The 25804-nt window shown below is 41.6% G+C and overlaps 1 protein-coding gene across 2 annotated transcripts in view; it reads left to right on the top strand.

Annotated features, from left to right (window-relative positions):
• LOC138642675 (cadherin-7) overlaps positions 1–25804 on the top strand; it is a 596493-nt gene that overhangs the window by 306171 nt on the left and 264518 nt on the right. For both annotated transcript variants that reach the window (XM_069730993.1, XM_069730992.1), the window contains exons 3-4: positions 12395–12689; positions 13717–13836. In XM_069730993.1, the coding sequence (XP_069587094.1) occupies positions 12395–12689; positions 13717–13836 (415 nt within the window). The remainder of the gene's footprint in view (positions 1–12394; positions 12690–13716; positions 13837–25804) is intronic.

Raw genomic sequence — 25804 nt, 5'->3', positions numbered from 1 at the left:
GAGATCAAAAACAAAAAATAATGGAGGAAAATAGGATTATAAATCTTTCTTCCTATTCCCTGAGTGATGTGGAGAGGTCCGTTTTGTCCAAGGGTCTCTCTTTTGTCCCTACAAATAATTTGATGAGTTTGGTTGGGTCAAAGATATTAATCTGTTTATCAGAAAAGTCAGATGGAAGAAGTTCTTTAAAACACATGATCGGGCTGATTGTGAGTTGTTGGGTGTAACAGAGGAGGATTTGCCCAGTGTGAGAATCCTGACTGACCTACTTAGGGAGAATGAGAGACCTTTGGATACAGGCCCATTTACTGATCTTAAACCCAAGAGTGTTAGAATGCTCCCTCAGGAGGGCTATGACAGCATAGAGATATTTACCAGACTGGTGGTGGAGGATCTGGAAAAAATTATTACTCCGGGGAATAAGTACCATTCCAATCTAACTAAAGCTGAAAGGGAGGCATTGGATGGTTTGGCTGCTAAGAAAGATTATGTATTTAAGCCCTCGGATAAGGGGGGTAACCTGGTAATCTTGGATCTGTGTCAATACCAGGAGATGTGTGAAAATATTTTGAAAGATACATCTACGTATAGACCTCTTAGAAGTGACCCTACTATTGAGTTTATGGAAGATTTGAAAACACTACTTACTGAGGCGAGTAATGATGGGCTAATATCAAAGAATGAGTATGATTTCATGCTTCCAAAGTTTCCAGTGTTGGCCGTGTTCTATTCATTGCCTAAAGTGCACAAGGGCCTGAGCCCATTAAAAGGTCGCCCAATAGTGGCTGGGATCGATTCGATTACGCAGAACACCAGTGTGTACATTGATAGAGTGTTAAGACCATTTGTAATTTCGTTGCCCTCTTACGTGAGGGACTCCTCGTATCTCCTCCTCAGGCTTGAGGATATAGTCCTTAGTGATGACGTATATTTTGCCTCCATTGATGTGGAGGCACTTTACAGTAACATTCCACACGATAAAGGTCTTCAATCTGCCAGTTTTTTCCTTAGATCAAGGGGTACACAGTTGTCCCGACATAATCAGTGCATTGTTGGATTACTCGAATTTGTGCTCAAACACAATTTTTTTGCTTTTGGGGGTAGGTTCTTCCACCAGCTCAGGGGTACGGCTATGGGGAGCCCTTGTGCTCCCACGTACGCTAATCTGTTCCTGGGCTGGTGGGAGGACCTATCAGTTTTTGGTGACGACGATGCGTTCTGGTGGAAACCCCAAATATTATTTTGGGGTAGGTACATAGATGATGTGCTTATACTCTGGTCGGGGGATGCGTCGTCGTTCTCTAAATTTGTCGATGTACTTAATACAAACACAATTGGTCTTAGACTTACTTATGAATTCCAATGAGACTCTATAAATTTTCTTGATTTAAAAGTCTCTAGAGGCAGTACAGGACGGATTGTTACTGAGACGTATTATAAACCCACAGCTACTAATAATTTGTTACGTTGGGAAAGTCATCATCCTGCAGCCTTGAGGAGGGGTATACCGAGGGGGCAATATCTACATATGAGAAGGAACTGTTCAACTGATTCGAGCTTTTACCGACAAGTGGGGGACTTGAGAGACAAATTTGTGGATAGAGGATACCCGTTGGGAGTCCTAAATGAGGCCTTTAGAAACTCCAGGACTAAGGAGAGAGCCCCTTTGCTTGTTAAAAAGGCTAGGGAGGAAGGGGGTAATGATCTTAGAATTATAGGTACCTATGACAATCAATCGTATAAGGTAAGGGAAGTGATCCAGAAACACTGGGGAATTTTGAGAATGTACCCTTCTCTACGGGATCTTATCCCTGATGTCCCCTCTATTACATATAGAAGGGGGAGATCAATTCAAGATCAATTGGTCCATAGTGCCTTCTTCCCCCAAAAGAAGTCTCCTACTTGGTTGGAAAAGAGACAGAATGGCACCTTCAAATGTGGAAAATGCAAATTTTGTAAATATGTCTCGAGGAGTTGCACTTTTGTGAGTTCCTCTACGGGAAAGATATATGATATGAGGCAATTTGCTAATTGCAAAACTGTAGGTGTAGTCTATCTTTTCCAGTGCAGCTGCCCTATGGATTATGTGGGGAAAACTAAACGGGAGCTGCGCAGGAGGGTAGGCGAACACATAGGAGACATTTTGAATGGACGTGATACCCCTATTTCTAATCATATTAGGGGGACACATGGAGGTGATTTGAAGTGCTGTAGTTTTTCAGTGATGGAGGTTGTTACACCACCAGTTAGAGGAGGAGACTGGGACCGTTTAATTTTGCAAAAAGAGGCAAAATGGATATTCCGAATGAAGAGCATGAAACCTCAAGGCTTGAATGACCAACTACAATTTGGCTGCTTTGTGTGAGAATTGTCCTGTACCATCTCCTTATTTTGATTCCCTGATGGATTTTTTGGTCCCTTGACCCATTGTCCCAAAAGAGGGGTTGGTCATTATCATTATTTGTGGTTATTATTATTTATTTATTTATTTAGTTTAAACATGGTCTAGGATATGGTGGGGATTTGTCTTTATGGTTTGTTTTTGAGTGTTTTTTTCTAATTTTTCATAAAGGGTTAACTCATTCACTATTATCAGTGCTATCTGCCTTATTATCTCCGTTACGCTGGCGTGGTAGGCGGCGCTTGTTTAGCATAAATTAAGCAGTCTAATGAAATCGTATAATTGTACCACTATCTAGCGCCGGTGCGCATGCGTGATGTGTAACGCATTTGCGTTCCATAGGCGTTTGGCTGTGGGCGCTGATGGATGATAAATTTGGCCTGTTACGTCATCCATCAAGGACTTCTAAGATTAACGTGGCATGCGTAATTTGAGAGGTTTGGGCGCACATTGCTTACCCCGGAAGATGAAACGGGGCATGCGCGGTTTGAGACGCATTTGCGTTTCAGGAATGGCGCTGACTTATTGCGCCATGCGCCTGCGTAGTGAGGAGTTACCTGTAAGTGGTATGACCCGGAAGTTATGTATTCAGCGTGGGTCATTAAGCGCTGATTAACACCATGAGGGGGTGAGTTTTAGTGTATTTAAAGGACGGCGAAATCGCTATATGCAAGGCTGATTGGAACCTGTGGACATGGATGGAAATTGTTCCCCCTTGTTCCACCGCACACCTCCTTGAGTGATTTATCCTCTACCCGTCACTCAGATAAGTGAGATTTTTCTAGTATGTCTCCTGATGAACCGACCTTGGGGAAACGCGTCGAGATGAACATACTGAGATATGTATACTGAGATGCATACATTTAGATATGTACACTTTTATGTATTTTCTATGCTAATTGGGGATTGGCTGTTTTTTTTGTGTTAGGTGTTATGGTTTACCTTTTTTTGGTGACTGTACGTACGGCCTGTTTTTTGTATTTTTCCGGTTTAGTTGCCATTTGGCGTTGTTAGGGCACATTAGGGCCATACGACGGGAGCGGGGGCGCCATTTGCGCAGGTTTATAGGGTGCCAACCCCCGCAGACAGGCAGTTTGTATCTAGGTACAGTCAAATCCCACGAGATGGCGATAGGCCATATGGGGATATGTGCAATTGTATATTGAGTGTGCACTATTACTGACCTATTATAGCACAAGAGCACTTTATATATTCTCTCTTGCTGCTCCAATTGCATAGCTCATTGGTTTATTGAATTATGTGAGTTTGTCTGTTTGTATGGTCTGCTGTGTGTCTGTTTTCCTCACTTGAGGGTTTTCTAAGGTGAGTCAGGGTAAGCCTACGTTGAGCGGGGGCGCCATTGCGCAGGATTTATAGGGTGCCAACCTCCGCGGCAAGGTAGGGTATAGACAGTAATAAATTAGGATTTGAGTGCACCCTGTATCTTTTTGTCAGCCCTCAGTAGACATTTTTTAGGTCGTGAATGTTGTCATTTTTATCAGTATTTATAGTAAAAGTTATGTTTTATTGTGTATTGTAATATCTGTTTATTTAGTGCTTTATTAGGAGAGGAAACCTTCATAGGAATATGACGAGAAGATAACCAAACCAAATCCCCAACACGAAGTCGGGGACCCACACAACGTCTGCGATTAGCGAAACGTTGAGCCTTCTCCTGGGACAAGGTCAAATTGTCCACTACATGAGTCCAAATCTGCTGCAACCTGTCCACCACAGTATCCAGACCAGGACAGTCCGAAGACTCAACCTGCCCTGAAGAGAAACGAGGATGGAACCCAGAGTTGCAGAAAAACGGCGAAACCAAGGTAGCCGAGCTGGCCCGATTATTAAGGGCGAACTCAGCCAAAGGCAAAAAGGACACCCAGTCATCCTGATCAGCAGAAACAAAGCATCTCAGATATGTTTCCAAGGTCTGATTGGTTCGTTCGGTCTGGCCATTAGTCTGAGGATGGAAAGCCGAGGAAAAAGACAAGTCAATGCCCATCCTACCACAAAAGGCTCGCCAAAACCTCGAAACAAACTGGGAACCTCTGTCAGAAACAATATTCTCTGGAATGCCATGTAAATGAACCACATGCTGGAAGAACAATGGCACCAAATCAGAGGAGGAAGGTAATTTAGACAAGGGTACCAAATGGACCATCTTAGAGAAGCGATCACAGACCACCCAAATGACTGACATCTTTTGAGAGACGGGAAGATCTGAAATAAAATCCATAGAGATATGTGTCCAAGGCCTCTTCGGGACCGGCAAGGGCAAAAGCAACCCACTGGCACGAGAACAGCAGGGCTTAGCCCGAGCACAAATCCCACAGGACTGCACAAAAGAACGCACATCCCACGACAGAGATGGCCACTAAAAGGATCTAGCCACTAACTCTCTGGTACCAAAGATTCCAGGATGACCAGCCAACACCGAACAATGAACCTCAGAGATAACTTTATTCGTCCACCTATCAGGGACAAACAGTTTCTCCACTGGGCAACGATCAGGTTTATTAGCCTGAAATTTTTGCAGCACCCGCCGCAAATCAGGGGAGATGGCAGACACAATTACTCCCTCTTTGAGGATACCCGCCGGCTCAGATAAACCCGGAGAGTTGGGCACAAAACTCCTAGACAGAGCATCCGCCTTCACATTTTTAGAGCCCGGAAGGTACGAAATCACAAAGTCAAAATGGGCAAAAAACAGCGACCAACGAGCCTGTTTAGGATTCAACCGCTTGGCAGACTCGAGATAAGTCAAGTTCTTATGATCAGTCAAGACCACCACGCGATGCTTAGCTCCTTCAAGTCAATGACGCCACTCCTCGAATGCCCACTTCATGGCCAGCAACTCTCGATTACCCACATCATAATTTCGCTCAGCAGGCGAAAACTTCCTGGAAAAGAAGGCGCATGGTTTCATTACCGAGCAATCAGAACTTCTCTGCGACAAAACAGCCCCTGCTCCAATCTCAGAAGCATCAACCTCGACCTGGAATGGAAGCGAAACATCTGGTTGAAACAACACAGGGGCAGAAGAAAAACGACGCTTCAAGTCTTGAAAAGCTTCCACAGCAGCAGAAGACCAATTGACCACATCAGCACCCTTCTTGGTCAAATCGGTCAATGGTTTAGCAATACTAGAAAAATTGCAGATGAAGCGACGATAAAAATTAGCAAAGCCCAGGAACTTTTGCAGACTTTTCAGAGATGTCGGCTGAGTCTAATCATGGATGGCTTGGACCTTAACAGGGTCCATCTCGATAGTAGAAGGGGAAAAGATGAACCCCAAAAATGAAACCTTTTGAACACCAAAGAGACACTTTGATCCCTTCACAAACAAAGAATTAGCACGCAGGACCTGAAACACCGTTCTGACCTGCTTCACATGAGACTCCCAATCATCCGAGAAGATCAAAATGTCATCCAAGTACACAATCAAGAATTTATCCAGGTACTCTCGGAAGATGTCATGTATAAAGGACTGAAACACTGATGGAGCATTGGCAAGTCCGAATGGCATTACTAGATACTCAAAATGGCCCTCGGGCGTATTAAATGCAGTTTTCCATTCATCGCCTCGCTTAATACGCACAAGATTATACGCACCACGAAGATCTATCTTGGTGAACCAACTAGCCCCCTTAATCCGAGCAAACAAATAAGATAACAACGGCAAGGGGTACTGAAATTTAACCGTGATCTTATTTAGAAGGCGGTAATCTATACAAGGTCTCAGCGAACCATCCTTCTTAGCTACAAAAAAGAACCCTGCTCCTAATGGCGAAGACGACGGGCGAATATGCCCCTTCTCCAAGGACTCCTTCACATAACTCCGCATAGCGGCGTGCTCAGGCACAGATAAATTAAACAGTCGACCTTTTGGGAATTTACTACCAGGAATCAAATCGATAGCACAATCACAATCCCTATGCGGAGGTAGGGTATCGGACTTGGGCTCATCAAATACATCCCGGTAATCAGACAAGAACTCTGGAACCTCAGAAGGGGTGGATGACGAAATAGTCAGAAATGGGACATCACCATGTATCCCCTGACAACCCCAGCTGGACACAGACATGGATTTCCAATCTAATACTGGATTATGGACTTGTAGCCATGGCAACCCCAACACGACCACATCATGCAGATTATGCAACACCAGAAAGCGAATAACCTCCTGATGTGCAGGAGCCATGCACATGGTCAGCTGGGTCCAGTACTGAGGCTTATTCTTGGCCAAAGGTGTAGCATCAATTCCTCTCAATGGAATAGGACACTGCAAGGGCTCCAAGAAAAACCCACAACGCCTAGCATACTCCAAGTCCATCAAATTCAGGGCAGCGCCTGAATCCACAAATGCCATGACAGAATACGATGACAAAGAGCAGATCAAGGTAACGGACAGAAGAAATTTTGACTGTACCGTACCAATGGTGGCAGACCTAGCAAACCGCTTAGTGCGCTTAGGACAATCAGAGATAGCATGAGTGGAATCACCACAGTAGAAACACAGCCCATTCAGACGTCTGTGTTCTTGCCGTTCAACTCTGGTCAAAGCCCTATCGCACTGCATAGGCTCAGGTTTAAGCTCAGGTAGTACCGCCAAATGGTGCACAGATTTACGCTCACGCAAGCGTCGACCGATCTGAATGGCCAAAGACATAGACTCATTCAGACCAGCAGGCATAGGAAATCCCACCATGACATCTTTAAGGGCTTAAGAGAGACCCTTTCTGAAAATAGCTGCGAGCGCACCTTCATTCCATTGAGTGAGTACGGACCACTTTCTAAATTTCTGACAATATACCTCTATCTCATCCTGACCCTGACACAGAGCCAGCAAATTTTTCTCTGCCTGATCCACTGAATTAGGCTCATCGTACAGCAATCGGAGCGCCAGGAAAACGCATCAATATTACTTAATGCAGTATCTCCTGGCGCAAGGGAAAATGCCCAGTCTTGAGGGTCACCACGCAAAAAAGAAATAATAATTCTCACTTGTTGAACTGGGTCACCAGAGGAGCGAGGTTTCAAGGCCAGAAACAGTTTGCAATTATTTTTGAAATTCACAAACTTGGCTCTATCACCATAAAACAAATCAGGAATAGGAATTCTTGGTTCTAACATAGGCTTCTGAACCACAAAATCTTGAATCTTTTGTACATTTATAACGAGATTATCCATTGAAGAGCACAGACCCTGAATGTCCATGTCCACACCTGTGTCCTGAACCACCCAAATGTCTAGGGGAAAAAAAAGGCAAAACACAGTGCAAAGAAAAAAAAATGGTCTCAGAACTTCTTTTTTCCCTCTATTGGGAATCATTAGTACTTCGGGCCTCCAGTACTGTTATGATAAGGTAATTCAGTACCACAATGGACATAGAGGTCAGAGCACATACAGTGACCTGACAATAACCCAAAAACATAGAACGAGCTCTGAGACGTGGGAACTCTGCTGACCGCAATCCCTAATCCTCTCCAACCACACTAGAGGCAGCCATGGATTGCGCCTAACGCTCCCTATGCAACTCGGCACAGCCTGAGAAACTAGCTAGCCTGAAGATAGAAAATAAGCCTACCTTGCCTCAGAGAAATACCCCAAAGGAAAAGGCAGCCCCCACATATAATGACTGTGAGTTAAGATGAAAAAACAAACGTAGAGATGAAATAGATTTAGCAAAGTGAGGCCCGACTTTCTGAACAGAGCGAGGATAGGAAAGGTAACTTTGTGGTCAACACAAAACCCTACAAAAACCACGCAAAGGGGGCAAAAAAACCCTCCGTACCGAACTAACGGCACGGAGGTACACCCTCTGCGTCCCAGAGCTTCCAGCAAGCAGGAAAAAACAAATATACAAGCTGGACAGAAAAAACAGCAAACAAAATAACAAAGCAGAACTTAGCTATGCAGAGCAGCAGGCCACAGGAACGATCCAGGAGGAAACAGGTCCAATACTAGAACATTGACTGGAGGCCAGGATCAAAGCACTAGGTGGAGTTAAATAGAGCAGCACCTAACGACTTCACCACATCACCTAACGACTTCACCACATCACCTGAGGAAGGAAACTCAGAAGCCGCAGTACCACTTTCCTCCACCAACGGAAGCTCACAGAGAGAATCAGCCGAAGTACCACTTGTGACCACAGGAGGGAGCTCTGCCACAGAATTCACAACAGAAAGTGCTCTTTATTACTGAGCTATTGATCATATACTGTATATGTGCTAATAATTTACAGTCTTCTAAACTCAGATCTCTTTTACTGAATATCAGGAGGACATTAGTGATGGGCGTATATACTCGCTACTCGACACGCTAGGGTGTCCTCTGAGTATTTTTTAATGCTCGGATATTTAGTTTTTCTTGCCGCAGCTGAATGATTTACATCTGTTGGCCAGCATAAGTTCATGTGGGGGTTGCCTGGTTGCTAGGGAATCCCCACATGTACTTATGCTGGCTAACAGATGTAAATCATTCAGCTCCGGCGAAGAAAACTAAATCTCCGAGCTCTAAAAATTACTCGGAGGACACCCGAGCATGCTCGAGAAATCTCGAGTAACGAGTATATTCGCTCATCACTAATGGACATATAATATTGCATCATATGCTGGCTTCATTCACAGTAGCTTACCACTCCAGAACAAATGTCTACACAATCAGTGAAGTAAAAGAAAAATAGTGAATGTAGAAAAGAAGCCTGCAGATTAAAGATCACAATAACTTCTGCGTAATACAAAAAATCTAGGCAGTCAGAATTAGAAACATATAACGCAGTGTTCTCATGTAGCTTCTTACTCAGATTTCTGACATCTGCAATTCTGACACGAGCGCAGGAAACTGAGAGTAGAAAAAAATGCCAGACTTCTGCTCTGTTCTTCCTTAATAACTGGTATAAAGTAAGTCAATGATTGAGTTGCTGGCAGTGTAAAAATTACAAAAGTACTCAAATTCAGTATTTAAAGGAAAGCTATAAACAAAAGTGACATTTCTTTTACTCAAATCATTTGTTGCATGAATTTTTTAAAAATATTCTGCCTTGTATTTTTTATATCAAAATTTTTAATTACAGTAAAAACAAAATTGATAATCTTTCAATTTTCACATGTGCCTCTATGGATATTGTACAGTAGATTCCTTTTATAAAGAGTTTTCAGCAAATTTTTGAAGCGTCGTTTATATAGACCGACTGACAGCATGAAATAACCATAGATCAGTAAAGTTTTATCTATTGGCGGTCATTTGAATGCCTGTTTACACAAGCAAACCAAAAAAATGCACCCTGAGTGATCTATGCTATTCTCTGCAGTGCAAGACCTGTTTACATAACACATTATATGCTTTTTACATAAAATAAGTATGTGATACAATAGAAAAAAATAACTTAATATTTGGTGAAGAAACTTTTGTTTGCAATTTCAGAGGTCAGACATTTCCTATAGTTCTTGACCAAGTTTGCACACACTATAGCAGGGATTTTGGATACGGGCCGGTTGGTTTCGGGCCGGTTGATGTGCAACATTGAATTTCAGTTCCCGCTAAAGATTTTCTATTGAGTTCAGGTCTGGGGACTGGCTAGGCCTCTCGACGACCTTGAAATGCTTCTTACAGAGCCACTCCTTAGTTGTCACGGCTGTGTGTTTCATTGTCATACTGGAAGACCCAGCCACGACCCATCTTCATTGCTTTTATTGAGGGAAGGAGATTGTTGACCAAAATCTTGTGATACATGACCCCATCTATCCTCCCTTCAATATGGTGCAGTTGTCCTGTCCCTTTTGTGGAAAAGCACACCCAACATATGATGTTTCATCCACCTTGCTTCACAGTTGGGACAGTGTTCTTGGGATTGTACTCATCCTTTTTCTTCCTCCAAACACAGCAAGTGGAGTTGATACCAAGTTCTATTTTGATCTCTTCTGACCACATGACCTTCTCCCATGCCTCCTCTGGATCATCCAGATGGTCATTGGCAAACTTCAAATGGATCTGGAGATGTGCTGGTGTTAGCAGGGAGACCTTGTAACCCTATGAAGAATTGAGTTCAAAAATACTTCAATGAGAAAATCAACAACATGGTTAAAATTAAAGCTATGGGATTTTAAAAACAGAACCACAGTGGGAAAAATGACATGACAGAGATGATAAACACAGGCAATAAAGAATAATATGTAATATGAAGTGCTAATATTTTACAGGAGTGGGAAATAAATGCATAATGATGTGATTGCAAGGCATGATATAAATACATGCATACACATAATACACCAAATGGTATAGTAATGACCAAGTGCCAGTGTAAAACATAGCATACATAATTTGGATAGAAACATGTGGATCAGAGCATAAAACACAAAGTGCATAACGTTAATGTTAATTCACAGCCTCAGAAGAAGTTAAAGTGCTTAATGCAATATTAACCAAATATGATTTTAAGCACAAAATATTATTATATAAAGTGCAAAAAATGTAACCATGTCATAATCTTCCTGTATCACTGCTATAGTGTCAGCCCCTATATTGCAGCATTTAGTATAAGTGGTTGAAAAATCATAGGTTCCCTGAGGGGACTTAAAAAAATCATTTTTAAAAATATGAAAACAAATAGGAAAAAATAATAATTATCCTAAACAGTTAGCTCTGTAGTGAGAAAAAATTAAAATGCCAAAATTATATATTTTCAGTCAAGCAACATGACAAAAAAGAACCAATTAAAGGAAAAGCCATAAAATAATCATATGTAACCTAAAACGGTCTCAGTAAAAATGTCAGTTCTTCATGCAATGAAAAGTCTTCATTAGCCAAAAAATGAAAAACGTGTATGTTTTCAAAAATGGCAACACAAGTAAAAATGTATTAGTTTTTTAATGAATTTTTGATGTAAAGGAAACCTATATACAAGTTTGGCATCACCACAATCATACTTACCAGCAGAATCTTATTGCTAGGTCATTTTTATAGTAAACCGAATGCCGTCAAAATAAAATACAAAAAACAATTGATTTTTTTTACACTATTTTCCATATTTGTAATTTTTATTTTATCGATCATTACATTGAAAAGTAAAATTAATGATGACATTCAATATTACAACTTCACTTGACAAAAATAAGCCCTCATATAGCTATATTAATAACAAAATAAAATATGACACTTAAATGAAGGCGCAAAAATGAACAAATAAAGTCACCCAGTTAGCGCTGAAGAGAACATTTTATGATGATAGATTCCCATTAAAATTTTTGTCATTACAACTTTTTAAATTTGCTTTTAAATATCGCTAGAGAAATTAAATGTATACAGCTGCACAAATGGTAGGCTACAAATAATTAGGTAAACTGAAATTCTGGATATTTTCAATTAATAAATTACCAAAACAATCATACAGTAGCTTAACCTGAAAAAAAATTCAAATGTATGCTACAATACAAAATAGAATGTGAGGCCATTGAAAACCAAAATATTCCGTTTTCTTAGTCTTCTCAATTTTGTAACTTTTTTTTGTAACTTACAAGGGCGAATCAGTCAAGAAAAGACAAAATGAGCAAAGTGCTGTGCAATGTTATACATAAAAACATTTCCAATTTGTCAAAAAACAGCATAAATAACTTTATCCTAGATGCTCCTCGGTGACCCTGTGACACCAGAGGAAATAAATTCTAAAGTATTTACAAGTCATATTTCCTTCACTACGAATGTGACAATGCTTCAAACTCCTTGGTATGAATGTGATTTTCAGCACAGTGTGAAGCACAGAGTGCATCTAAATTGTTTATTGGGAGATGTAAAAATTGGTTTGCTTCCCAAAGCATTTGACAGATCGTCATCATATTTTTTTCGGTGAACAAGAAACTTTTTTTCAGACCATTTTTCCAAACAATAACAAATCGTCTATTTCAGCAGAAGACAATTGAATATTTCTTGATTTTTCTCCATGTCACTCTGTCTTTTAACTTAACAACTTTTTTCCTTTTTCTCCAACAGCTTCACTCTGATGTGGACGTAGGAGAAAATAGCATCAAATACGTTTTGACGGGTGAAGGGGCTGGTTCCATTTTCAATATTGATGAAAATACTGGAGACATTCATGCAACAAAGAGGTTGGATCGAGAAGAACAAGCTTACTATACTTTAAGAGCACAAGCTATTGACAGGCAAACAAATAGACCGGTGGAGCCTGAATCTGAATTTGTCATTAAAGTGCAAGATATAAATGACAATGAACCAAAATTTCTGGATGGTCCCTATACTGCTGGCATCCCTGAAATGTCTCCTGTTGGTAAGAAACAAAAAAAAGAAATCAAACCTGTAATAGAAGCTTACAGAATAGAAGTATTTTTTTTCCTGCTCCTAATATCATTTGTTTTAACCTTTCCATCCATAACAAGCAAAACTGTAGCCCTCCAACACATTGAGTGGTTCACTAGACTTAATTCCCGAGAGAACGGTATATTCAAACTGAGCAGCATGAAACTGTCAAAGAAAATCTGATTGGACAAGGCTGTGACTTGTCCAATAATCTTCTGACAATTCCACGTAGCACCTTTCATAGTCAATGTTCTCGATTCCACCTAATTACCAATTCAGTGATACAACAGGATAAAAAACGCTGCTTACTGTTAAAGTCAGTGATGTGAAGTTAGGTTCTATGTTATTCCAACTTAGAGGTATAGTAACAGTGAATATTTTAAGAACTGAGCATACACAGCATTAAGCCTACAGTTCTTGACCATAAATATAAGCGTAATACAATTTGTATGCAAAATGTATTTTGTTTCTTATGTTCTAGTTGCTTTCTTTTATAGACTCATGAATATGTACCATTAAAATGTGATTAATATGCACCTTTTCTCATGCATATTTATTTTGGAGGCAACCATTTTGTATTCATAGAAATAAAACTTCACCAGAAGCACATTTACTGGAAACTAGATACATTATTAAAGTCATAGCAGTCAGTCTTATAACCAGAAATTAATGAATTAACATCTTGCTTCTCATGAATATCTAGAACGCAAAATTGCTGTATGCAATTCCATTTTAATCTCACTTTTTGAAACATCTATCTCGAGCGAAGCTCAGAATTACAATAGGGTTATGTTGAATTATTTTGTAAATAATTAAAATAATTTAATTGGTTTTACTTATGTGATTTAAATTAGTTGATATACAGAACATCAATGTCCAAATAACATGTACTCTACATATTCCATCAATGTTTTCCAGAATTACAATGATATAAAATTCACAATGTACTGCTGTAGATTGAAATTTGCCCAACTGATAGCCAATACTATTTTATTAAGGAACATCGGTGATGCAAGTAACAGCGACAGATGCCGATGATCCTACATATGGAAATAGCGCTCGAGTTATATATAGCATTCTTCAAGGTCAGCCATATTTTTCCGTGGAGCCAAAGACAGGTAAGCATTAATATGTTTACCCTATGAAACACAGAAGACCTGAACATGTACTAAATAGTTATTAAACTGTCTGATAAAAGTACCTATTCAAAGATATGAGCATTGTAATTTTTTTTATTATTTTTCCTAAATAAGCATTAATATATTCCTTTTACAGCCATATATTAATCTTAAAGCATTATTGTCACTGACCCAGATAATGGGACTCTAAAATGTCTTGTTGGAATAGAGCAGTGATCATTCAGTGCTATCTTATCTCCAGCAATCTCATTGACAATTAATTGAGCTGTAGTCTGTATTTGTGGCCATTGTTTAATTCCAAAGTGGCATTATAACTAGTGGTGAGCGAATATACTCGTTACTTGAGTTGAGATTTCTCGAGCATGCTCGGGGGTCCTCCGAGTATTTTTTAGTACTCGGAGATTTAGTTTTTCTTGCCGCAGCTGAATGATTTACATCTGTTAGCCAGCATAAGTACATGTGGGGGTTGCCTGGTTGCTAGGGAATCCCCACATGTACTTATGCTGGCTTACAGATGTAAATCATTCAGGTGCGGCAATAAAAACTAAATCTCCGAGCATTAAAAAATACCCGGAGGACACCGAGCATGCTCGAGAAATCTCAAGTAACGAGTATATTCACTCATCACTAATTATAACCCCTTAGTGACGGAGCCAAATTTTTGAAATCTCACCAGTGTCACTTTATGTGGTAATACCTCTGGAATTCTTCAAGAAAGCACAGTAATTTTGAGATCATTTGTTCATGGCACATTATAATTTATAATAATGGTAAATTTAGGTCAATATGTTTTGCGTTTATTTATAAAAAATATAAAAAAATTGACAAAAATGCAAAAAAAAAGTGCAATTTTCAAACTTTTAATGATTATCCCTTAAATCCAGATAGTCATACCACAGAAAAACTTGAATAACATTTCCCTCATGTCTGCTTTACATCAGCACCATTTTTAAAATGCTATTTTATTTTGTTTGCATTTTAGGAGGTTTAAAAATGTAGCTGTAATTTTTCATTTTTTTTTCAAGGAAATGTACAAAATTTATTTTTTTAAGGACATATCCAGGTTTGAAGTGACTTTGAGAGTCATGTACTTTGGAAGACCCCCAAAAGTGATACCATTTTATAAACAGCACACCTCGACATATTGAATACTGCTATCAGGTAGTTTATTATCAATTCAGGTGATTTTAGGAATTAAAGGGAACCTGTCACCCCCCAGGCATTTGTAATTAAAAGAGCCAGCTTGTGCAGCACTAATGCTGCATTCTGACAAGGTGGCTCTTTACTTCTGGGTGCTGTAACTGCAGAAATAATATTTTTTGAAATTTGTCCCTCATACCTTGAAATAGTCCTGGGGGCAGGTCTTTCCCCCCCTAATCCAGACGCATCACAGCCGTACTCTAGCCTCTTGGAGCCAGGTGCCACCTCCTTAGCATTATTCAATTGTCCCGGCCCCTGCTCAGTCATCTTATGCTTGGGCATGCGCAGTTAGCGCTGCCCATCCACTGACATCACTTTATGTCTTGATTATTGCACCTGTGTGGACTCGCGGCCCGAGATCCAGCCCCACAGTCTCTTCTGATTTATTCACACTGCGGGGCTGGGATTCTTGGGCATGCGCAGTATTTATCTTCGGCTCTCGCTCATCTCCCTCCGCCTTCCTCATACTGTGCAGCATCAGAGGAATCGTCAGATATCATCAGATTCCTCTGATGCTGCACAGTATGAAGAAGGCAGAGGGAGATGAAGGAGAGCCGAAGATAAATACTGCGCATGCCCAAAAATCCCAGCCCCGCAGTGTGAATAAATCAGAAGAGAATGCGGGGCCGGATCTCAGGCCGCGCGTCCACACAGGCGCAAGAATCAAGACATCAAGTGATGTCAGTGGACGGCAGCGCTAACTGCGCATGCCCAAGGCATAAGATGACTGCACAGAGGCCGGGACAATTGAATAATGCTGAGGAGGTGGTGCCTGGTGCCAAGAGGCCATGAGTGAAGGCTGTGGTGCATCTGGATTAGGGGGAAAGAACTGCCCCCAGGATTTTTTCAAGGTATGAGGGAGAAATTTCAAAAAAGATTATTTCTGCGGTGACAGCACCCAGAACTAAAAGAGCCACCTTGTCAGAATTCAGCATTAGTGCTCCACAAGGTGGCTCTTTTAGTTACAAACACCTGGAGGGGTGACAGGTTCCCTTTAATGTAAAGTGGCATGACAGAAATGAAAAATTGTACTTTTACCACCTAAATGTCTCTAACTTCTGAATAGGCCTTTGTAGTCGGGAGACTCTAAAGCCAATATTTGGCCATGGCAAACACCAGGACAACACAATCACGATATCTGGGTGCTGATGGGGTTAAAGAGGAAGCTCCCACACTCTGTTAACCATTTATATGATGTAATCACTTTTGACAGCAGTATCTAATGGGTTAAACAGATATGGACGGGCCAATGCTGATCATGGCTAATGCAGCAAGTTGTCAGTTATAGTGCACATCGGACAGCTGCTGGAATGTCACCTGTATGGGGATGCTATTCTCTTATATCTCAGGTCAGTAAAAATAGGTATTGGCGGTCATTAAGTGAATAAAGTACAATTCTTGGGATCGGTGGCAGTGAGCACCAAGCTTTCTACTTTCCATTCCAACACTTTAACCAATTGTTGGCCACTGATGCAACAGCATGGTTAAGCAGCAGACCTGCTGGTAAGCTTAATTAGAGATGGGCGAACACAAACTGGAAAGTTAGGGGTCAGTACCGGATACCTAGTGTCGAAGCAAGGACCCCAAACATGGACAACTCACAGAAATCCATGTTACAGGTCGAGATTGACAGCCCAACAAGCTTTCCTGTGTGGGCACTTCTAGGTCAATCACAACCATGTCAAGTATTGGCATTACTGTGATTGGCAAGCATGCTGTGTAAAAAAAATCCAAAAGCTAATCCAGTGAATGATAAGTGATAAAGAGACACAGAAAAAGTCCCTTAATTGAACAAAACACATAGAAAAAGTTAATTACTTGAAGAAAAAACTCCCCATCAAATCCCCACTTTTCCCCACTCATTTAAATAAAAATAAAAAATCAAAGTAATCCTTTCCTGTCCAAAGAGAATCCATAATAATGAGGCAGCTTTGAACTGAGATATCCTTACTGAGGGCACCTGAGTTCATAGTAGCTGGATCTCACGCTGCCCAGCTCCAGTGCCGGACTGATGATTGACCACGAGTCCAGCAATCGGCACTCCGGCACTCATTACTCCAGCACTACAGCTGTCATGATACCCAGGTAACCATAAAGCTTACCAGAGTTCACATCCACTGGGTCTCCTGGAAGCTTTGAGACCCAGAAACCTTAAGGGAGACTATAGGGGTAAAATTTGAGGATACTGGAATATCCAGCTGCTGGTACGCCTGGAGTCTGTGAACTAAGGTTACCTTGGGTGTGCATTTTACTGTATATGTTATTAAATAAATGAGTAAATGAAAATAATGATGTTAGTTTCCACTATTGTAATAACTAGCAAAGGAAAAGCAGACAGCTGGGGGCTGGCAGTATTATTCAGGGAAGGGGCAAATATTCATAATGGTTCCCAGCCCATTAATAACAGCTCACTGCTGTCGGTGTAGCTTGTTCTGGTTATACAAATTGGATGACCCCCAAAAAGTAATGATGGGTCTTCCATATATATTTAATTATCAGCAAAGACTAAACACACTGCTGCAGGCTGATATTAATAGGCTGGTAAAGGGCCATGGTTATTGGCCCCCTACCGGACTAAAAACACTAGCCCTCAGTCACCCAATAAATGGTGTATCCATTAGATGGGCCAATTCTGGGGCCTAACCTTGGCTCTACCCACTTGCCCATGTGTGTAGGCAAGTGATGCAATAGTTTTGGGTTTGATATCGGCTGTTTTATGTCCGCTGACATTAAGTCCAGGGGTTAGTAATGGAGAGACGTCTATAAGACCCCCACTACTAATCCCGTAATCAAAAGTAATAAAGACACACAGAAAAACAACAAAACAATCTGAAGAAAGCCATTTAATTGAAATAAACACTCCCAACCATCTTTTACCTATTTATGTATGTAAAAATGAAAATAACAAATTAAAGTGATACTCACCTGTCTCACAATAATGCTGATGTCCCACAATGATCCCCATCTATGCTACATCTGGTTGCATTGCTGAGTGGTGACAAATGATACTTCTCAACCCAGCAACCAGCTCATACTGAGCTGAGCATGAGAATGCTCCTGCGTGTGACAGTCAGTAACCTTAATGATGTCACCGCCGGTCACACGCAGCTACGTTCTCGTGCTCAGCTCACTGGTTGCTGGGATGATCTGTCACATTTGTCACCGCTCAGCAATTCATCTAGATGTAGCAGAGTTGGAGCTCGTTGTGAGACATGTGGATTATCAGCGGATAGGTGATCCTAATTTTCGTTTTTTAAATAAATGGGTAAAAGAGGGTCGGGGAGTGTTTTGTTCAATTTATTGACTTTTCTCTGTGTGTTTATTTCAAATAAAGGACTTTTTCTGTCTATCTTTAATGCATTTTACAACTTGATTAGTAATGGGGGTGTCAGATAGAACCCTCTTCTTTACTAACACTTGGGCTTGATGTTAGCTGACATAAAAACAGCTGACATCAACCCCACAACTATTACTCAACTTGCCACTTCACCAGGGCATTGTGGGAAGAGCAAGGAAAAGCGCCAGAATTGGGAATTTAATGGATGCAGCTTTACTGGGTCAGCTGTGGGTTGCTATTTTTAGGTTGCAGAGAGCCAATATCAATGGTCTCTTCTCAGCCTGAAAATACAAGCCCCCAGTTGTCTGCTTAAGCTTGGCTGGTTATCAAAAATGGGGGGACTCCATGCCGTCTTTTTAAATTATTTGTTGGCCACTTTACCTTTCCTCTGTAGTCCATCTCATCCCAAACCATTTTAATTAGGGAGTGGATGGGTGATGGTGGAGGCCTTGCCTTCTGACTTTGTATTTACCCACAAATAAAAAAGCTTATTTGTTCATGAACTTGGAGTAATATTATTATTTATTTATATAGCACCATTGATTCCATGCTGTACATGAGAAGGAGTTACATACAAATTACAGATATCACTTACAGTAAACAAACTAACAATCACAGGCTGATATAGAAGGGAGAGGACCCTGCTCTTTCGTGCTTACATTCTACAGAGTATCCATTTTCTGCATTCTTGTCACCTGATGCAGCACTCCACTTGCTGTCCTTCTTGGCCACATAATCTTTACATGGCCTGAAGGTGCCTTGGGTCATTGTCCTATCATTTTGCAACACAAATGATGGTTCTACTAAATGCAAGTAAGATGATATCGTATGTCATTTCAGAATTCTGTGATAGCCATGATGGAAAAGTTTGTCTTGAGCTTGGAATAAATCACCACGAGGGTCACCAGAAAAACACCCCAACGCAATCACATCTTCACTTCTTTACTTCAGGGTGGGCACCACACTTTTGTAGCTTGGTGGCTTATAAGAAAAACCTCAAATTATGACTTAGTAGACCACACAATAGATTTCCACTGATCTAATATCCAGAGCTTATGCTGCTTGCCTCAAATAAGTCTTCTCCACTTATTTACAGTCTTCAGAATTGCCTTCATTGCATCAATTAAACCAGAAAAGCCTTTTCCGCATGCTGACAGTTGACAGTTGTTATTGAGATGTGTGTAATACTTTATGCCTATGCAGGGTTATTTTCTAAAGAATTGTCAAGTTTTAGTTTATGAAACTGGTAGAGCTGATGAACTTATGCTCTTCAGCAGAGGTAGTTTTGGTCTTCCTTCACGGGGACAGACCTCATTTCAACAGTTTCATTATGGAAATTGATGGTTTTCATGACTGCATTTCCTTCAAGGTTCTAGTATTTTTTCAGATTAATGATCTAAATGTAATGGTGGATTGTCTTTTCTCTTTGCTTATTTGAGTGTTTATCAACAAATTCAGGTTTAGAACTGTTATGAAATAGGGTTCAGAACTGTATGGGAGCTGTGTAATAACACTGCCACTGAAAACCCCACCTAATTGGTTTCAAACACTTTATGAAGGTTGGTGATTCTACAAAAGAACTCTTGATGAGATATACCATTTCAGGTCATAATACTGTCATCAGAGACTCTAAGGTGAAACACTCGTATACTGATGTTTTTCACACGTGTTTCTTTACTCTTTATTCACTGAATCTACAATGTTCTTTAAGAACAAGAAAAAACATTGCATGAACAGTAGTGTTGAGCATTCCGATACCGCAAGTATCGGGTATCGGCCGATACTTGCGGTATCGGAATTCCGATACCGAGATCCGATACTTTTGTGGTATCGGGTATCGGTATCGGATACATAGAGATGTGTAAAATAAAGAATTAAAATAAAAAATATTGATATATTTACCTCTCCGGCGGCCCCTGGACTCAGCGCGGGTAACCGGCAGGCTTCGTTGTTCAAAATCAGCGCTTTTAGGACCTGAGAATCACGTCCCGGCTTCTGATTGGTCGCGGGCCGCCCATGTGACCGCCACGCGACCAATCACAAGCCGCGACGTCACCGCAAGCTATTAACGCGCTCATTTTTAAAAATGAGCGCGTTAATGGCTTTCAAAGACGTAGCGGCTTGTGATTGGTCGCGTGGCCGCGACCAATCACAAGCCGCGACGTCACCGCAAGCTATTAACGCGCTCATTTTTAAAAATGAGCGCGTTAATGACTTTCAAAGACGTAGCGGCTTGTGATTGGTCGCGGCCACGCGACCAATCACAAGCCGCGACGTCACCGCAAGCTATTAACGCGCTCATTTTTAAAAATGAGCGCGTTAATGGCTTTCAAAGACGTAGCGGCTTGTGATTGGTCGCGTGGCCGCGACCAATCACAAGCCGCGACGTCACCGCAAGCTATTAACGCGCTCATTTTTAAAAATGAGCGCGTTAATGACTTTCAAAGACGTAGCGGCTTGTGATTGGTCGCGTGGCCGCGACCAATCACAAGCCGCGACGTCACCGCAAGGTATTAACGCGCTCATTTTTAAAAATGAGCGCGTTAATGGATTTCAAAGACGTAGCGGCTTGTGATTGGTCGCGGCCACGCGACCAATCACAAGCCGCGACGTCACCGCAAGCTATTAACGCGCTCATTTTTAAAAATGAGCGCGTTAATGACTTTCAAAGACGTAGCGGCTTGTGATTGGTCGCGGCCACGCGACCAATCACAAGCCGCTACGTCTTTGAAAGTCATTAACGCGCTCATTTTTAAAAATGAGCGCGTTAATAGCTTGCGGTGACGTCGCGGCTTGTGATTGGTCGCGTGGCGGTCACATGGGCGGCCCGCGACCAATCAGAAGCCGGGACGTGATTCTCAGGTCCTAAAAGCGCTGATTTTGAACAAAGAAGCCTGCCGGTTACCCGCGCTGAGTTCAGGTGCCGCCGGAGAGGTAAATATATCAATATTTTTTATTTTAATTCTTTATTTTACACATCCCTATGGATCCCAGGGCCTGAAGGAGAGTTTCCTCTCCTTCAGACCCTGGGAACCATGAGAATACCTTCCGATACTTGATGTTTCATTGACTTGTATTGGTATCGGATATCGGTATCGGCGATATCCGATATTTTTCGGGTATCGGCCGATACTATCCGATACCGATACTTTCAAGTATCGGACGGTATCGCTCAACACTAATGAACAGGTGTGTCCAAACTTTTGTCTAGTATTGTTGATAAAAAAAATCACAAAGTTTTGAATCTTGGAAGAAGGAGTGATGTAGGAGAAGCACAAATATGACTGGTTTGATTGGCTATAGTAGGAAGGAGTTAAAATTGAATTGAATGATTTTCCTTTCCACATGCTAACTTTCTTCATTGCTCTGTTGTGACACACAGGATCTGTACAATTCATCCATTGTTTTATGGCTTTATCTCCATTTCTCTGTGGCTCAGCTGTGAGGTGTGATGTCCTCTCAGTATCCACATTCACCTCAAAATGTCTGCAAAATTCTTTCCCTGCTTCCACTTTTATATCTGATATCACTATCTACAAGAATAGCTTATCTTGTCTAAATAAGGTTAGATACAATATGGGTTTACAATATTGAAATGGGTGTTGGTGATGACTTGAAACTATACAACTCCTATGACAATACTGCATCTGATAGAAATCAGAAACAAAAATGTCCACAATTTATCATCATTTAGCATTCACGTGCTACTTCCTAACATATGTCCAATTTTATTGCTGTCTTTAGAATAGCAAGAATAAGGTGCTGATGAAAGGCAGCAAATTGGATACACCGTTTCGTATAATAACTTTCAAATTTTAATGTCCTTTTTATACATTTATAGCATGCATTCATCAAAAATATGATATTCCCTATAAGAACTACTACTGCTAAGCCATATTACTACATATAACGTTAGAGGTGTTTCTCTGGGATTCTTTGTTAAAGAGCCAAGGATTAAACAAATTTTTAATTTGACTCAAATTACTGACAATTATGCTATATTAATGTTTAAAAATTGTAACTGATTTGCAATTTATATCATTTCCGTAGTTAGTCATTTTTACATTGCCCATTTAGAACATCATGGGGCTCTTACATTGGGAAAATTTCATTTGCATTTCTCATTCATATGCTTCTATCCCATTCTGTAGTGACACAGTTCGCTTCACAAGCATAAAGTAAAATTAATCACATCAAGACAGAGCAAACAATACCCTGGGTAGAAATTATCAATATTGCCTATTTAAAGTGATTTATCACAGCGTAGGCCAAATGGGATTCATTACTTAAAAAAAAAATCAATCAAATGCATTAAATTGTGCTCTAAGAATATACACTTCACTTCAGAGTCCTGAAAGCTGTTGAAGGCACATAACTTTACAGTGAAATCGCTTTTATATACTAGCGAAAATGTGATATTCTTCTATGTTTAAAATTTGTAGTGTAATTGAAGATTATTTAGGTAGGAATTAGCTCATACTGTTCATAAAAATGACTCAGAATATTTGGAAATTCATCTTATCTTCAATTAATTTAGGTCTGTTGACCTCCAGGTACTGTATTCTAAGATGGTCTCTTCTGCGATAAACAGATATCATAGAGGGAAATGATAAACTTCTCTAATGCCTATATCATACAATTCATCAGAAGCCTTTTAAGTATCTAGCTTGTTAGTTCCAAAGATAAGTTGTGTATTTTCCCATTTCGTGCAGTGGGCATGGCTATTTAGAATACACAGCAGCTTTCTACAAATTCTCATATGACGTCAAATATAAACCAGTAAAGTTTAATGTCTTCATTTTACCCACAAAAATAAATATGTAGTGCAAACCCACTGTTAGGGCTAGCGGAACGCACCAAATAATAAGATAATATAAGGTACGTTCGCAGCCCGGGGCCCACCATGCAGAGATGGAACCTGCTGCTGAGCAATGACAGACTATATGGCGGTACAAAATGAATTCACACACGGGTTAACTTTACCCTGTATGAAGAAAGCGAACCCTGTTGCGTCACAGGGCCACGGTACCACACAAAAGAGCACAAGCTCGTAAGGATTCACAGAACTCAATCCCAAGACTCTGTATTAGAGTTCATCAAGACCTCTTGCGCTTGACACCGCAACTGGGGTGTCAGAGTGAATGAAATAATAATAATTATTTAGATGCATGAGAGTGCATGCGGTGCCACTCTGGCAGACGCCACTAAACACCCAGGCTTGGGTAAGGAAAGTGCTGTGAAAGCGCACGGCGCCGCACTGGAGTTCACAGCAATTTGATGCTGTTTTGTGTGTCACATGCTGATAGCGAAGTTGGGCGCTAGATAGCAATCATCCACCTTACGCGAGCAGTCATACACAAGGGAGGGGAAAATTATTGAACGACTTTCACACATCAACACACACATGTTTACAAGTGTACACTAGCGCATGGCCAAGCGGCCATGCAAACCTTTTATAGTGGCAGTGCTACAAGACCTTCCAGATGGTCCAACAGGAGCTGCAACAGGGCCTGAGCATATGACCCTCAACCTCCAATGGGAGCTTGTCCTGTGGGCATGCTCAGTATGAGAAAAGCACGACTTAGTCCCAGAAAGATCTGCTCGCTGCTGATCAGTGCTGGCTACAAAGGAAGAGCCTGGAAGGACAGTAGTAACCAGTCATAGTAACATAGTAACATAGTAACATAGTAACATAGTAACATAGTTAGTAAGGCCGAAAAAAGACATTTGTCCATCCAGTTCAGCCTATATTCCATCATAATAAATACCCAGATCTACGTCCTTCTACAGAACCTAATAATTGTATGATTACAATTATCAGCCTGAGCTAGACACTGGGACCGACGTCTCCACTGAGCAGGCTCCACTGCGGCTGGAGAAGAATGGGAGACAGCAGCAGAGATGGTTCGAGATTCCCCCTGTGCAGATTTGGGAACTCGACACCTAACATTACCCCCTCCTAGGACCCCCCTTGGACCTCGCTATGCTTGAAGGCAGCAATGAGCTGTGGAGCTCGAATGTGCTCAGCAGGCTCCCAGGACCTGTCCTCTGGGCTATAACCCTTCCAATCAACCAAATAAAATTTTTTACCACATACCACCTTACACCCCAATATAGCGTTCACCTTCTCATCGTCCGTAGACGATTACGATGTCCCGGCAGATCGCTTGGAAAACCGGGACATGTGTACGGGCTTTAAGAGGGACACATGAAAGGTATTGTTGATATCAAGGCATGGAGGAAGGGCCAGACGGTAGACCACAGGGTTAACCTGTTCGAGGACCATGAAGTAACCCAAGTAGCGAGGTGCAAACTTAGTGGACTCACCTCGCAACCTGATGTTACGGGCAGAGAGCCACTCTAGGTCGGAGCGGGGCACCGATATGCATTAGCAGGAGACCTCATTTTCTCCTTGGAGGTACTGATGGCATCCTGAGTGAGGTCCCAAATGTCCCATGCCTCCACAGCCCAGTCTGCCACCCTAGAGTCGGCGGAAGACACGGGCATAGGCACAGGAAACCGCGGATGCTGGCCGTAATTAAGGAGGAATGGGGTCTGACCAGTGGAGTCGGCTATGGCGTTGTTTAGCGCAAATTCCGCCCACAGTAGCAAAGATGCCTAGTCATCCTGCCTGGCTGAAACAAAATGTCGCAGATATGTGACCAGGGTCTGGTTGGCCCTCTCTCCAAGCCATTCATCTTGGGATGATATGCTGAAGAGAGATTCAACTCAATGCTGAGTAGACGACAAAGCTCTCTCAAGAACAGAGACGCAGACTGGACACCCGGTCACTGACAATTTTGTCCAGCATACCGTGTAGGCGAAAGATATGTTTAATAAACAATGCTGCCAGAGCCCATGCAGAAGGTAGCCGTGGAAGAGGCACCAAGTACACCAATTTGGAAAAATGGTCGGTGATCACCCAAATAATGGTGCAGCTACGAGACTTGGGTAAGCCCACCACAAAATCCATCCCGACCATCTCCCAGGGCCTGTCTGCCACCAGCAGTGGGTAAAGCAACCCAGCTGGCCATTGTCTAGAGGACTTGTTCTTGGCACAGGAGACACATGCCCAAACATAGTCTCCGACATAACGGGCCATATGCAGCCACCAGTATGCCCTCGCCAGCAGCTCAGATGTCCTTTTGGTCTCAAAATGTCCACCCACCCTGTACGAGTGAGTCCAAGAGAGAACCTCTGGATGCAAATTTGATGGTACAAAAGTCTTGCCCGGAGGCACAGACGCTAGCGAAAGCGGACCCACGGTTCTCAGGCTCTCAGAAGGGACAATAAGCCGTGGCTTCTCTTCCTCCTCCTCAGATTATACAACGGAGCGAGAGAGAGCATCGGCACGAATGTTCTTCTCCCCGGAGAGAAAATGGAGGGGGAAATGGAACCGAGAGAAGAACA

The sequence above is a fragment of the Ranitomeya imitator genome, chromosome 6, assembly GCF_032444005.1.
Source record: "Ranitomeya imitator isolate aRanImi1 chromosome 6, aRanImi1.pri, whole genome shotgun sequence".
In the NCBI taxonomy this organism is placed as follows: domain Eukaryota; kingdom Metazoa; phylum Chordata; class Amphibia; order Anura; family Dendrobatidae; genus Ranitomeya; species Ranitomeya imitator.
Note: the sequence above shows the minus strand (reverse complement) of the source record. Positions and strands in the feature narration are given on the sequence as shown.